General features: G+C 41.1%; 2 protein-coding genes across 2 annotated transcripts in view; one reads left to right on the top strand and one right to left on the bottom strand.

Moving 5' to 3' along the window:
* Positions 1 to 1,642, top strand: part of LOC308172543 (RNA-binding protein with multiple splicing-like) — a 31,550-nt gene extending 29,908 nt beyond the window's left edge. The window contains exon 8 of the mRNA XM_080547443.1: positions 1,593 to 1,642. The gene's annotated coding sequence lies outside the window, so the exon portion shown is untranslated. The remainder of the gene's footprint in view (positions 1 to 1,592) is intronic.
* A 7,611-nt stretch (positions 1,643 to 9,253) lies between these two features.
* LOC308172338 (fatty acid-binding protein, intestinal-like) lies at positions 9,254 to 11,516 on the bottom strand (the record flags this gene model as incomplete). The annotated part of the gene is made up of 4 exons (XM_080547250.1): positions 9,254 to 9,319; positions 9,715 to 9,822; positions 10,380 to 10,552; positions 11,450 to 11,516. 4 exons carry the CDS (start codon positions 11,514 to 11,516, stop codon positions 9,269 to 9,271), a joined length of 399 nt encoding a protein of 132 aa, XP_080403376.1. The 3' UTR covers positions 9,254 to 9,268.
* Between the last annotated feature and the right edge of the window lie 3,492 nt (positions 11,517 to 15,008).

Genomic DNA, 15,008 nt, shown 5'->3' with positions numbered 1-15,008 from the left:
AGAGGCCATGGCTTCCTTCCCCCTTTCATGTCAATATTACACAGGTATAGGCCTTCCAGAGCTTGCAGAGGGGATGGTTCTGAGACAGAATCGTGGTGGGGGGGCATGCGATGACTGACGCAGAAAATGACACAACATTTTCTCCCTAGATATAACTGGATTGAGAGTTCAATTCGATTTAATTGCATTGATCAAATTGGATTAAGCTAATTTGATTTCCACTCTATTCCACTGCTTTTATGGCTAGGGTAATTTTGCAGTATGATTTTTACGATTCAATACGCAGCAATACTTGTATAAACAAGCAGGCGGCCGGCCCATTCGATAAATTCCTCAAATAAATGATTACCATAGCGACGGACATTGATTAGGAAAAACCTCCTCCGTTCTCAAACAGCGCTTGTTTGTCTATCTCACGGTACACACCTTTGTCAAGTTAGAGGGTGTAACACATTAAACCTGAAACCGCTGAACCTCCCCGTAATCCCCACAGACGTGTTCAATGATAAACCCAATCTTTAACCTTGGTGTTTCAGCCAGAACAAATAGGAGTGTAAAAGAATGCGTCGGGTCAGCTTAAGTCGGACGCTAACGTACGCATTGATTTCCTCATCCCTGATCGCACGCGGCGCAACAGGCGTTAGCTAGCCGGGGCCATGTCTGAGCATGTTACCTTGAACGGAGCGCACATGGTTCCCAAGTGAATCAGAACCCAGGCCCTCTCTTTCTCCCATGAACATGTTGGTTTTTGTCATTGTTTATTTTCTTTTGAGAGATTCTCCCCCTGAACTCCCTGTCACGATCATTGCCAAGTGACGTCTATTTTGGGTGAAACATCTGCATGGCTTGCGGTGGAAGTGTTGACCTCTCTCATTGGTTCTCTCAGAACAGGACTCTGACATCGTGACGGAGGCCTCGGGGGGGGGGCACAGGATTTTGTTAGGAGCAGGAAGTTCTCTAGAGTGAGGAGGAGGGGTTAATTCAACAACAGCATCAACATTTATTTGCCTTATTCCAAAGCGACTTACAATCAATACATTTGACTAAGCAAGTGAATCATCAATCCACCAGTCGTAGCAGGAAGAGTAATCTAGCTCAGGCCCGGGGGCCATTGGCAGTCGTCGTGATAGAAGGAAAAAATATACAGATTTTTTGTTGTTGTATACAGTAGACACTGGAGAAACAGTACAGGGGGGGGGGGGGGGCAGTAGAAGTCTTGGGGGGGACAGTAAAGGGGAAAAGCGGGTGTCTCAGGAGACGTATTGCTAGGGGGTAGTAGATGTCATCGACTCTGGTGGCAAGACCTTCTCACTGTATCTTCATCACGGTACTCACGGGAACACGATTTCTGGTAAATCATTAGTATCAAAGTTAGGAGACGGTATGACACTTAGCAATGCTTATCATTCCATACTCCGACTAGACGGACCACTGTCAGTTGGAACATGAACGTAGAAACTTGGAAACACTTCTTTTCATGCAGGACACTAACGTAGGAAGCCCCGACATGCTTCTTGTGGTAGGTAGTACTGTTGTTGACGTTGAGATAAAGCCCCTTTGACTAAAACGTTCCTTCCTGTTATGTCCATCAGGTTCCTGATGTGTGATGGTGGCCACGGTCGGCCATGATGGTGCTGCTCCCCTGGTCCTCGTGTCTAACTAGGAGGATTCCTGACCCTGTTTACCGTGCAGCGGACCGTCGGTGAGTTCTCATCAAACGTTTGACGGAACCTCGAGCTCCGACGGACCTGACAGGCAGGCCGGACGTGTAAATCACACCTAGAGCCGGTGGGCAAAGCTCCAACCTGACAGAACATTTTGATTTCAAAGTTGTAGATTTGTGGAACAAGCTGTGAAAATACCGAGCCAAGCCTTTCAGGAACAATATCACACACCCACAAAGATTTGGGCTGAAATGAAGGCGTTAGAAGCTCGCAGCCATATTGGCTGTCATTGTTTTAGTTTTTATTTGACATATATAGAATATCATTATTATTATTATAGTTTTTCTTTTAAAGCCAGAGTACGGTATATGTGTGGCGCAGGAGGTAGGGTCGGCGTCTAAAGATCGCAAGGTTGGCAGATCTCGGCGGTTCGAGCCCCCGACTGGCCACATGTCGAAGTGTCCTTGGGCAAGACACTGAACCCCAAATTGCTCCCAATGAGCGGGCCGGCGCCTTGCGTGGTAGCTTGCCGCCGTTGGTGTGTGAATGTGTGTGTGAATGGGTGAATGAGAGGCCGTTGTAAAGCGCTTTGGAATAAGGCGCTATATAAGTCAGTCCATTTACCATTTATATGTGGGATAAAAGTGAATGTGTGTGTGTGTCTGTGTGTGGTCTTACTGTCAAGCCATCGTATGTGGAAAGAGTGTGTGTGTGTGTGTGTGCGCGTGTGTGTGCGTGTGTGGTCTCTGTTATGCCACTCCATCCCCTGTGTTTTCATTAGTCTGGATAGGGCTAACGACTCTCCTCGTCTTCTCTTTCTCTCCGGCTGTCGTAGGAAGCAGCAACCTCGTGGGCCTCAGGACATTCCAGACCCCAGTCTCCATCACACATCGACACGCCCCTCCCCCTCCCCCTCCCCACCTTTTGATACTGTTACCTACTCAAGAATTTGCTGATAACACTTTGGTTACAGTTCATGTACAGTATGACCGTATGATGCTAACGTGACGTAGCCGTAACATACCTTAAGTGACATGTATTCAACATTTGTTCAAATTGACAACAAGCCCGTAAAGAATACCCTGGGCATTTGCTTTGCATTCAAAAGTGCAACGCTTGTCCACCTCAGTTGGAATTCATGTTAATTAATGGAGGTTTGGCAGTAATAACTAGCTTATGCAGGCGTTTTTGAAAGAATTAGGTAGGTACAAGAGTGTAATCAAAGTGTTGCCAGGTTATATTATTATAATGATTATAATTATTACTATTCTGTATACCATTCATATTTAACGTTATTATGATTATTACTACATGTTGAAGCATGACTTTGCCAAAAAAATAAACAATTACAATGCTGTACATTTTTAGATATTTTAATGAAAAACAAAAAAGTATTTTTGTAATCAAGCCAATCTTTTAAACATGTTGTGTTTGCTTGGTTATGTTGAGTGTCAAGCTGTATGTGAGGTAACCTGTTTGAGAACCTCAATATTTCTTACTTTTTTTCTCTTATCAGTACCACTGTAAAACTGCCGATTGCTCTGCTATACTAAAGCAGTTGCATCAGCCTGCGAGTTTAGTTTTTTTCTTCATTTTCTGAGGTTTGATTTGGTCACGCCGATTGGAGTAACGTAATGCCGAAAGATTGTGTCCCTCTTGGTCTACACCAAATATCTTCCATTTTAGTTAAGGTAAAGTCAGCCCAGGTAACAATGCAAGGTCAATTCTATCTGAACCATGCCCGCTGTACATCTGTAACATGATCTGATCTATGCTCTCAACTCCTTCCAAATGGCTGTAGCTGTAGATCTAAAAGGAGTGTATAGGGGTAAGCAATATTGTAATAGTTGCCCTCTTGATAGGCTGGGTGGATGGTTTTCATATTGCTCACACCTATGCAATCCTTGCATTATGAATAACTCTTGTACAGTTCACTGTATACCTGGAGGACAGCACAGTATACAGAAATAACAGACCAAAGGCTTAGTTTTTCTAACACTGGATAGCTGACTAGGCTAGTGGAATTATTCCATCTCGACTGCTTTTGTACTTCTAATACTGTGTGATTTCTTTGACGAAGTGTGCCATGATTTGCTTGCATGCCTCTCTCTTGGTGTCACTCAGAAGAGCGTCCCAGCACCTGAAAGAAAACGCCTTTTAAGTCCTTCTCTGTCTCATCTATTTTTAGGAAAAGACGATGATTTCAACCTGTTTTTTTTGTAAAGTTTGTATTTTTACCAAAGTGGATGATTCGAGTGAAAAAATGTTTCATATGTCAGGTTGTCTGAGCTCTTGTTTTAGGCCTGCAATAATAGTTTTGCTGTATGACATATCTCAGAGCAGTAGCATAATATAAGCTGGTCCCACTTTAATGTTATTATAACTTTAAAGAGTCAATCAAGCCTTTGAAAGCCCTAAATAAGGCCTACTGTAACCTACAGTAGATACTTCACAAATCATGTATAAGTAACTGTCATTGTACAAATAGGTAAAGGTACTGTGGCTAAAGGTTAGACAGCGCATTTGACAAAGCACAAAACTGAAATACCTGTTCTACTGACACCCTTGATGTTGTACAGTATGATTTGTTCAACCTTATACCATGTTGATAAAGACATTAAGTTGTATGTTAGTTATCATTTGTTTAAACTGAGTCCACTTAGCCTACTTTCTGTGAATCTTGAGGTCTAAACCTGAATTATTTTAACAACAATACAAATAATACTCTATGTTCTGTCCAATGATATGGGTGAAGAGTCCCAGTGGTGTGATGCAGAGGCTGAACCAAAAATGACAGATTGTGTCCAGTCATGCTGACATGGCCATGCTTACAGACAACGTGGCTGTGCGGATGAAGATCCTCTCTATTGTTGTTGATGTCTTCAAGCTGATTGCCCAATTGTGTGTGATAATGTAAAATTGCTGAATCTACCTTTGATTGGATCATAATTTAGGTGTTTATGGTGATTATATTCACCATATATACACACACTTATCATGGACAATGTTCCTTTCAACATAGTTGAATCATACTTTCAGTTCTGTGAGTAAATTGACTTAATAATACCACTGATGAGTCAGCTAGAACACGTTTATAAGAGTGTTTTTTTTTAATGAATGTCATGTTATACAGTCTGGTGGAAAAGGCCTGTCATAAGAAGGCCTAACTCTCAAATTAAGTATTAGTAAGTATTAATAAGTGTTTTTTTTTGTTTGTTTGTTTGTTTTTTTACAGTGCTTTGCTCCAACAACTTTCCTGTTGCTATGTTTGAGAGCTATTTGATTTGCAGGCTACTTGTTTTAATGATCGGAACATTTTCAGATGAATATTGTTAAACCCAGATAAATAATCCACTGTGAAAAAATAGAGTGAAAATTAAAGATATGTAAATTGAAATGCTCCTTCAGAAGATGGAAACATGGTTTTCTTTTGTTTGTTGTCCATAATCTACTGTATGAGTAACTGTGTGTTATGTGCATGTTTATGGCGTGTATATTTTCTTTTCTTTTCAATGCATATTGTTGATATTTATATTTTTCACTGCTGTAAGGAGAAACTATATTTCAGTGAATTCCAGTGGTTTGTTTTAGATGTTTTGTTAAAACCAAAAAAAAGAAATGTTTTTATGAAAATGTAAAATGAAGACATTCAGGGCATCAACCATTAAAGATTGACATTGCCATCTTTGTTGCTTTGTTTCATGAGTTGAAGCCACATGCAGTAAAACCTCTTAATAACCTCTTTGCCTTGCATCTCCTCCACTCAGGCCCACTCTAGAGCAAGGTGTAGTCGTCTATGGTGAGAGAGGCTCTCTGTACCTTCTTTAAGAATAGCCCACCAGTCTCAAGGGTTAGTTACTCAAGGGAGTGAGGGTCACTGCCAATTTAGTCAGTCTCTCTCTCTCTCTTTCTCTCTCTCTCTTTCTCTCTCTCTCTCTCTTTGCACAAGTCATTGTCACCATTCTTACTCTACATCTCCTATCTTGTCTTTTCTATGCAATCATGTGACACGCGCACACACACACACATACACACACACACACACACACACACACACACATTCTATTTCCCTCTGTCTGTCACGGCTCCAGGGCCTTCACACTCCAGTCCATCATGGGGGCTAAGTGTGACATGGTGGGTGTATTGGGTAGGTGTGTGTGTGTGTGTGTGTGTGTGTGTGTGTGTGTGTGTGTGTGTGTGTGTGTGCGTGTGTGTGTGTGTGTGTGTGCGTGCGTGCGTGCGTGTGTGCGTGTGTGCGTGTGTGCGTGTGTGCGTGGGCCCCCCCCCCCCCCCCAGCTCACCTAGCTCAGAACTGGCATCACATTGTAATGGTGTTACTCTTTTTGACAAGTGCATTTAAGAGGTGTTGCTGTCTCTTTACACTCATAAACATGCCTCCACTCTGTCCAGCTGCAACCCATTCTTAAATACAAAGTCTTTGTTTGGGATTTGGCTGAATATGACTGGACGACTTAAGAATGCTTGTGTTTGAGAATTGTTTGTGCAAAACTAAAATTGGATTATAAATCTTACAGCTCCTCTGTGGGTTACGTCATTACAATAATATCAGCCAGGGTGCTTTGATTTCGACACTTCTATTGTGGGGTTGTGTTGCTATGTTTGTGCTCTCTGTGTTCTTCCATAGCGAACATTAGGGCATGGTGACATGACAACTCAATCTAACTCGAAAGCAATACAGCTCTCCTTCCTCATTTCTGGGAACAATGACCACACCACTTCATCCATGACTAGTCTTTCTGTCATCTACAATGTCTCTCATTGGGCAGCGCAGCCAATCGACTAAATAGTGAGGTCACATTTCCTAGAAGCATTACTGAACAAGTGCCGTGATAGTGGCCGTTTGTGAAGGAGTGAAGCTTTTAAAAGTGACTGTGAATTTGGGGCAGACTCTTCCCTCTTTCTTCTTCTCCTCCCTTCCCTCTCTCCCACTAGAAGCGGCTTCTCCCAAGGGAAGGCCCCCTACGCCCTGCGTCTCATAGCAACCAAAGCACTGAGGAATCTTCTACCACTTCACATCATTTTTCACCGATTTAGCAGTATTATTCTGGGTCTGTGTCATAGAGCATGTCCAGAGCATCAGAGTAGAGATGCAACAGCCTGATCACTGGATGGGCGCTGTGTATAATGTAGCTATCAGGACATACAGGGTGAGAGAGTCACCATGTCGCAATAGAGACCACCTAACCTCAATGAGGATATTCTCTATGAGGACGCAGAGCTCCACAGTGATCTCTGCTGGCCAACAGAAACACTACAGTCCCCACCTGCATAGTCATCATTTCAAGTTTCATAGTTAATGATTTCATCATTATCAAGTTTAACATGGGTAAATGTTAACTGCTCTTCTCTTACACACCTCAAATGGTCAAAATGGCAAAGAAACATTAAAAAGTGTAAAGCAACATCCAAAATGTGAAAAGCTTTTCATAAAGACGACAATGTTTGTCAGATTAATGGAGAAAAGTATTACGTTTATATTGTTTTTCAAACAATGCATAAAACAATGCATAAATCTTGTACCCAAACAGCCTCAACAGAAACAACAGAAAGCAGCATGCAGCCTTTTCTATCTCTTTACCTCGCTTTACCTCAGCTTCAGATGCAGACAGCCGGAGCCTCACAGAGCTCCAGTCCCAGAGGACGGTACCCCTCAAGAGTGGGTTTAGGGCAGCGTCAGCGTTCAAAGCAGCCCAGCCCCAGAGCAGATTATCTTTGGATACAGGATGCTAATACCTCCCCAGCAGAAGCTGCTGCCTGGGGGCTCAGGAGGGGGGCTCCCCCCCCTGGTTGTCGATTGATGCTACCCTCCTTGAGGCTGTGCGGTTTAGAGGGAGAAGGGCCCTTGAAGCCCCCCCCCCCCTCCTCTCTACCAGGCGGTAGGTAGCCTGTTTGCACTTCTTAACTTAACAATGTGCCAAACTAGCATTTTATCCATTTGATTTTAAAGGTTATTACTTTACAATACTATTTTGTCTAAATAAAATTAATATGCAGCTTTAAGTACTCACTGGTAACTCACAGAGTACATTTGACATTTACATTTTGGGCATTTAGCAGACGCCTTATTCCAAAGCGACTTACAATCGATACATTTGACTAAGCAAGTGAATCATCAATTCCCCAGTTGTAGCAGGAAGAGTAATCTAGCTCAGGCTAGGGGCCATTGGCAGTCGTCGTGATAGAAGTATTTTTTAATACTTTTTTACACTGGAGAAACAGTACAAGGGGGGCAGTAGAAGTCTTAAGAGACACAGTATAGGGGATAAGCAGGTGTCTCAGGAGACGCAGTGCTGAGGGGTAGTAGATGTCTCAGGAGGAGCAGTTAAGGTGTAGCCTGAAGAGATGGGTCTTCAGTCTCCAACGGAAGATGGGTAGTGACTGCAGTTCTGACAGCCACTCTGCAGTTCTGACAGCGATAGCCTTTGGCCACAAACCAGTTTTAGATATTACTCAGGAAGAACTAGCCATGACCAACTTGTGGGGTCCAACCCATCACTTTGGAAAATACTGTGTCTAGTCTAACCCACCAAAAGCAGCACAATTATGCAGTGTAGAATTAAGGTTGGGAAAGTAGTTGTCGTAGTACAACCACAGATTCACGTTGCCATCTTGTGGACATTGAGGTCCATTGCAGTTTTTGTTGTTGTTGTTGAATTGAGTGCCTATTCCTTTCATCAACTTAAATCAATCAAAGTATTTCCTTTCCAAATCAAAGATACACTTTCAAATGAATGTATATACACCTTAATACCTGCAAACGATGAATTGTCCAAAACAAAAGTAGCTACAGAGTTCTGTTTATATTTGTATGTGTACTGCAACTGCACTGCTGAAAGTTCAATGAACCTCGCCCAGCCCAGCATGACTGAGAAACAGCCTAGTCATTGTCATCATGTGATTATTATATGAGCCACTGACAGCTGCTTTTAACTCCTCCCTACCACGACTCATGACAGCTGTCGTAACAGCAAATACAGTATGACCTGTAAAATCTCAACGACATCAGCACGCCAACATTGTATTTCATTACCCTGTGAATGACAAAACAGAATGTTCTAGCACTAGGCTTCATGTCAAATGGTACGAGCGTTAAGTGTATAGCAAATATAATGGAAGAACAACAATTCTGAACTACAACATTCACACACACACACACACATCTTTATTGTGCAACATCAATATCAAAAAGGTTTAGTATAAAATGACTACTACACTTCACATTTAATCTACAGTATATATTTCCTGTCCTGATTGTCCAAAGGCTGTACCTCTAAAACAGCGTAGGCTACATATTGTTTCTCACTTTTACAAATACTTGGAATAACTCATGTTGATATGTCACATACAATGCAGTGGTCCACCGAACCAGTTGTTCTACGTCAAACAAACTTCAGCTTACAGTATGACATTCATCAGGTAATGAACTTGTTGAGGTACAGTATATATATATACAAGCAGAGGATGGTGGAAACACTATTATTGTTATTTTGAATATGGCACCTGAGCAGAAGTCATACCATATATTCTAAGGATTATGCAATTACATTATGGTTTGTGATGTGGACATTCCCTGTGAATCACTTTTAAGCCTTCTTGAAAATCCTCTTGGCATCTACCCCCTCATAGTTGTAGCTCTGTTGGATCGGACACAGAGAATTGTTTGTCAGTGAAAAAGGTTTGATGTTTACATAATGAAAAAACAGAAAGACCTATTAACACTAGAACAGCCACGAGAGGTCAAGTGACAAAAGAAACATTTAATATCTTTGCACTCGATCAAATTTCAGGACCCTCCTTTCATGACTTTTCCTAGATATGTGTGTTCTCCCACCCAGTACCCTTACATTTACAACCTTACAAAATCACATCAGGATAAGCTAGTATAAAGCTATTTTGCTGTTTTTCTTGTGTAGGAAGCAGGCTAATTTACAAGCGTTCAACTAGTGGTTGTTGTGTGTAAATAGCAGTAAAAAAGCACAGCTGTTCTAGTGTTAATTGTTGCCAAAGTACAATTAGTTCAGACACTAACCTGTACCAGCTCTCCATCCACGATAACCCTGGTGGTGGTCAGCACCTTGCTGTTGTCTTTCCTGGTGAACGTACCCTTCAGCGTCTCCCCCTCCATCTCCCACGCGCCCTAAACCACAGGTATTATAAAATGTGATTGTAAAACAGTAACAGAATAATAGGAATAGTTTGTCATTAAACGGTTGTCATTATACTGTTGTTCAAAATCTTTTATACATGATTTATACAGTACATGCCAAAGCTAAAGTTGCAAATGCTAGCAAAAGTTAGCACATTAGCTTATTGTTCTAAAAATAGTAGTGCTAATACTTGCTTATAGATGAGTAATACAGTAGCATACTCTGGGGTAAACTGATCTGGTTGTCACAGTCCCTCAATAGCACACATACTGTGTGCTATTGGTAGTGGTGGTGGTCTAGTGGATAGAGAGTTGGACTTGTGATCGGAAGGTTGTGAGTTCAAATCCCGCCTGAAACCACACCACTACTAGTGTGCCCTTGAGTAAGGCATTTAGCCCTCAGTTACTCCAGGGGGAATGTCCCTGTAATTTGTCATTGTAAATCGCTTTGGATTAAAAGCGTCTGCTAAATGGCAAAATTATTAAAATTAATTAATTATACTGTTATCTTAAGACAACCTCTGTGTACAGAAGACAGTACTACTCACTGAGACTTCCGTGCCGTCGGCCAGTGCGTAGTCAAAGGTGACACCCAAGGTGAAGTCAATGTCTTTCGTGCGGAAGGTGCTAGACTCTTTGATGGTGAACTTGTCTCCTGTCTGCTCAATGATGACCTTCAGGTTGTCATGCTCCGCTAGCTTCCTCTTCACCATGTTGACTCCTGGTTGGAAATACAATACAGCAGCAATATACACCATGAGGCATTGTACAGTATGTCAAGGCAATATGTATGAGGAACATGTAATGAACATTCAATGAATGTATAGGACCACAAAACAATTGATGGACTTTTCGTTAGCCTCATAGCATAATTGCCTAAGTCATGCTTCACTTGTGGTCAGCCGAGCCATCTTTGTATGTAGTGTCAAAAATGCCTAGATGTCAAAGAGATGAGTTGGGCAGATAGTGATTTTGGAATGTAACAAGCATTCTGATAGGCTGATGGCATAGTAGGCAATAATGCACAGTGAATCAGCAGTGCTAGGAGAGTAGAGTTAGGCAGATATCTCAATTTGGCCCAAATAATGACTTTTATGACTTTGATGCTATGAGGCTAACGATATGATTGAATATGATTACAAGTTGAAAATAGTTTTGCATACATATATTTAGTTCAAATGCTGTTCTGGGGGCTAAAGAAAGCCTGTGTTTGTTGACAAGCTCTTAAATTTGTTACAGCTATTATTATAGCCGTGCCATAAAACAGGCTTCCAACTACTTCGCTCATACAGTGTGACCATACTCAAAACTCACACTCACTCAAACTCGATCAAATCAGATAAAAGCAAATGCTTTCACTCAAAAACAAAATGTCTTTCATTATATTATGGATATTATTATTATGTATATTATGTATTATTATACACCAAGTACAATATTATGTTACTGTCAGAGTAAGACCTTCATAATGTTGATGCACAAGCTGACGTGTTACTGTAGGTCATCTATGAAAAAGCATCCCTAATCAGTATATGATATATGCCACCCTTTCCAAATCTGAGACACACACACACACACAGACACACATACACACACACGCACACACTCACTCACTCACCCATCTTCTCCATGAACTTGTCATAGTTCTCATTGCGGTCGACTTTCCAGGTGCCGTTGAATGTCATGGTTGTGGGTGGCAGTGAACGGTACTATGGTGCTGAGCAGTAGGACTGTCTGAGTGCCTGTTGGCCTCCCCTTATATATACCCTGGATGGCATGGAAGACACTTCTTTATCTAACTGATTATCTGTCTGCTGATGTGGCCATTTAAAGCCCATGTCAAATATAGGCGATTGCTGCATGACTTCAAGGATACAAAGATAAATGGTTAAGGGCGACACCCTCTGCAGACCTGGCAGAGAGACACAATGTTGTACTGTTCTATTTCTGAGAAAAAGAAGGCTGTTTATATAGCTGTTTGTGGCAGTTCCCAGGGGGCCTTCTCTCTGTGCCTGTCTGTGTCTGGAATGACAATTAGTTTCTAATTAATTCTTTATTAATGGGGGGGGATTGATCTTGCATGTTTAAGTGTTGGATCTTGTACGTTGGAAATTAACATTCTGCAAACGTACAGCGTTATCTGCGGCTGCCCCTTGTGGTGCAAAGTTAATTTTACAGTAATGTATTGCTTTGCAGCAGATCGTTGTCCTTCAGAATATATTCATAGTGGCCTGCTGGTATTTTTGCAGGAGAAAGTGTGTTCCCTTGGAGTTGGCATTCCGTAGGACTGACAATGAGTTGCAGTTTTCACACACTTATCATTGCCAATGAAGTCATTGCGGGCATAACGTTTAGTAGAGTATGACTTCATTGCCAATGGTAAGTGTGCAACAATGTAACCATATTCCAAAACTAGTAGCACAAGTAGTACAAATAGTACAGTACAGAATGTTCAGTAGGAATTAATTCAAATGAAACTTCTCTATGGGGTTACAGTAGTAGAGCTTACAAAAAGGAAGGGACACTAGAGCAATATAACTCCCCAGGTGTTGCCATGGCGCCAGTGATGATAAGACATGATGTCACTACAAGTCACCAGTGTCGGCTCTTTCCACAGTATCTTGCCCCTTTGTCAGACCTTTGGAATAGTGGTCAGGTGGTCAGATTATGTAACATGATGGCACTGCTGTCTTTCTTCAAACATAATTGTTGATAACCTTGTATCAGAGACCTTAGAGTACATAATGATAATGCTATATGCAGTAATACACAATGCACTTGTGATAATTTGTATCAATCCCATGGTATTTTTTACAGATGTCATTTACCAATCTTATACTTCTGAATATTGCACTAAGCTGAAGTGTCTGATATAGTTTGTACACACCTCAGTTGATGTAAATGCATGATTCTATAGTATGACGTCCCAACATTCAGTCCTATCCGCTGTAGTGAGTCAAGCCCTACATAATGAATACATCAAGGCATTACTAAAATGCTATTGTATCCACCTCAGTTATCAAACGGACATTCAACAGAGGCTCTTCATTTTGAGGGATGGATCTCACAGAAATGATTAGATTAGATTAGATTAGATTAGATTAGATTAGGTTCACCTTTATTGTCATTGCACAGTAATTAGAGTTCAAGTACTGAGACAACGAAGTGTAGTTGGCATCTAGTCAAGCCGAATAGGGCATAGTGGCATAGTTCAAAAGACATGATACGTAGACAGTGCAATGTATTACAGTATATGGTATTACGGTGAGTATAAATAAATGACTATACATGAGATGAATATCAATTATGTACTGTTATGAAATGTACAGAACAAGGGCAATAGGTCTTGAGGTATGTTACATACGTATATGTAGATGTATAATTAGAGACTAGTATAATAATTATGATATGTGCAAAGAAGCAGTAGTGTAAAAGTGAAATTGAAGTCCTGAGTGTGCAGCCAGTAGAGGGTTTAGGGGGACACTGATACTACACTGATACTGAGAGTCAATGTTTCTTTTGTTGGTGAGGGGGTGGGGGTGGGGTGTTGGGGGTGCAGGAGTGGTCTGTTCCTAAAGCCTGGTGGTGCAGGAACGTAGACTCCTGTACCACCTCCTGGATGGGAGGGGGGCAAACAGTCTGTGTCTGGAGTGAGAGGTCGTGACTTTAGAATTATAAGGTTCTATCTCCATTTTTGTCAAAATTTAGTTTTTTACATAATCTGATCCATTAGATGTTTATTAATGCCTGTGTGGTGTTATTTTTAAAATGTTGACATTTTTGAGTTAGTAATTGATAAAATACAACGGTTCCATCTCACAAAACATAATGGAATGTAAAAACTTTGACGCTCAATATCTCTGAACTGCCCTAAACGGAGATAGAACCTTATAATTCTAAGCTCACAAGGTATCCCCTACCTCACACCCACCACAGACACTGGTGCTGGAGGACCTCGATGGCAGGGAGTTGGGCCACCGGTGATGTACTGGCTGGTTTTCAACACCTGTAGCAGGGCCTTGAATGAATGAAATGATTGAATCGAATTAACAAAGCAACAAGCACGTGTTAACATGCACAAACAAACTTTGACAAGTCAAATGATATAATAACAATTTAAATCATGGAAAGACAACAAACGGTTAAATGAAATGCACACCTCGTATATGGTGTAAGTCATTGTCTGTCTACTCAGAGGCTGTTGAGGCTTTCATATCAATCACTGTCTGATTGATATGAAAGGTACGCATCAACTATCTCACTGCTCACCTCCCCCCAAATGGGTCTACGTATAAAGTCTCAAAGTACACAATACTTTTATTGACTGCAGTAAAAAGGTAAACAGTAAATTGCATCATCGTCATCATTTTGAATGACTTTTGACATTTGATTTGTCACATGTTGTGTAATTATATTGAATATTGATCCACCCTTCATACACGGGCTGTATGTTGACATTATATGTATGGAATGCTGCCGTGTGCTACTCTACACTGTACAGTATGTGTGTGTTCGGAGTTCTAGTTCATAAGCTCTTGTGTACAAGATATTTACGACCTTGTCTTTTTTTCAGCCAAATAAGCCCTTGGATTTCTCCGCACATGTTCTCTACAATTTCAGCACCTTTTGTTCCTATTGCCAGGCTGCTTTCAAAGATGAGCACGTTGTAAACATATCACACAGGCCCTGAGGATCACTTACTGTACTCTATCTGGGCCTGAGATTACACTGCTCATATAGCACATAGTGATTTGCCCAAATATAATCAGGATAATGAATCACTAATGTTGAGTTTTTAATTATCACTAGTTCATAGTAGTTTATTGCAATAGATAATTAGCTTAAATGGTCATATATCTCATTATCTTTCCACATTGTTTCCCCCCTGTACAGTATATGCAGTTTCTAACATTAGAAATGGATAAGCACCTGTCCCCTGTCCCCTGTCCGACACGTAGGTAAATTACTACATACTGTTTGTCACAGTTAAGTTAAGAAATGCAATAATGTACTTAGCATTGGTTGATATTTCATTTAGCAAACAAGGACTATACATTGCTCATTGTGCATAAAACAGGTATATATACTCTTCAGTTTCTTGTTTGAGAAAACATTTGGAAAGGTTACGTGACTGTATACTAAAAGCTCTCTTTTACAACTAATAGAATAACATGGGC

The sequence above is a fragment of the Nansenia antarctica genome (assembly GCF_963989245.1).
Source record: "Nansenia antarctica genome assembly, chromosome: 17".
NCBI lineage: Eukaryota > Metazoa > Chordata > Actinopteri > Argentiniformes > Microstomatidae > Nansenia > Nansenia antarctica.
The sequence above is the reverse complement of the archived record's forward strand: the minus strand, read 5'-3'. Positions and strand labels throughout refer to the sequence as shown.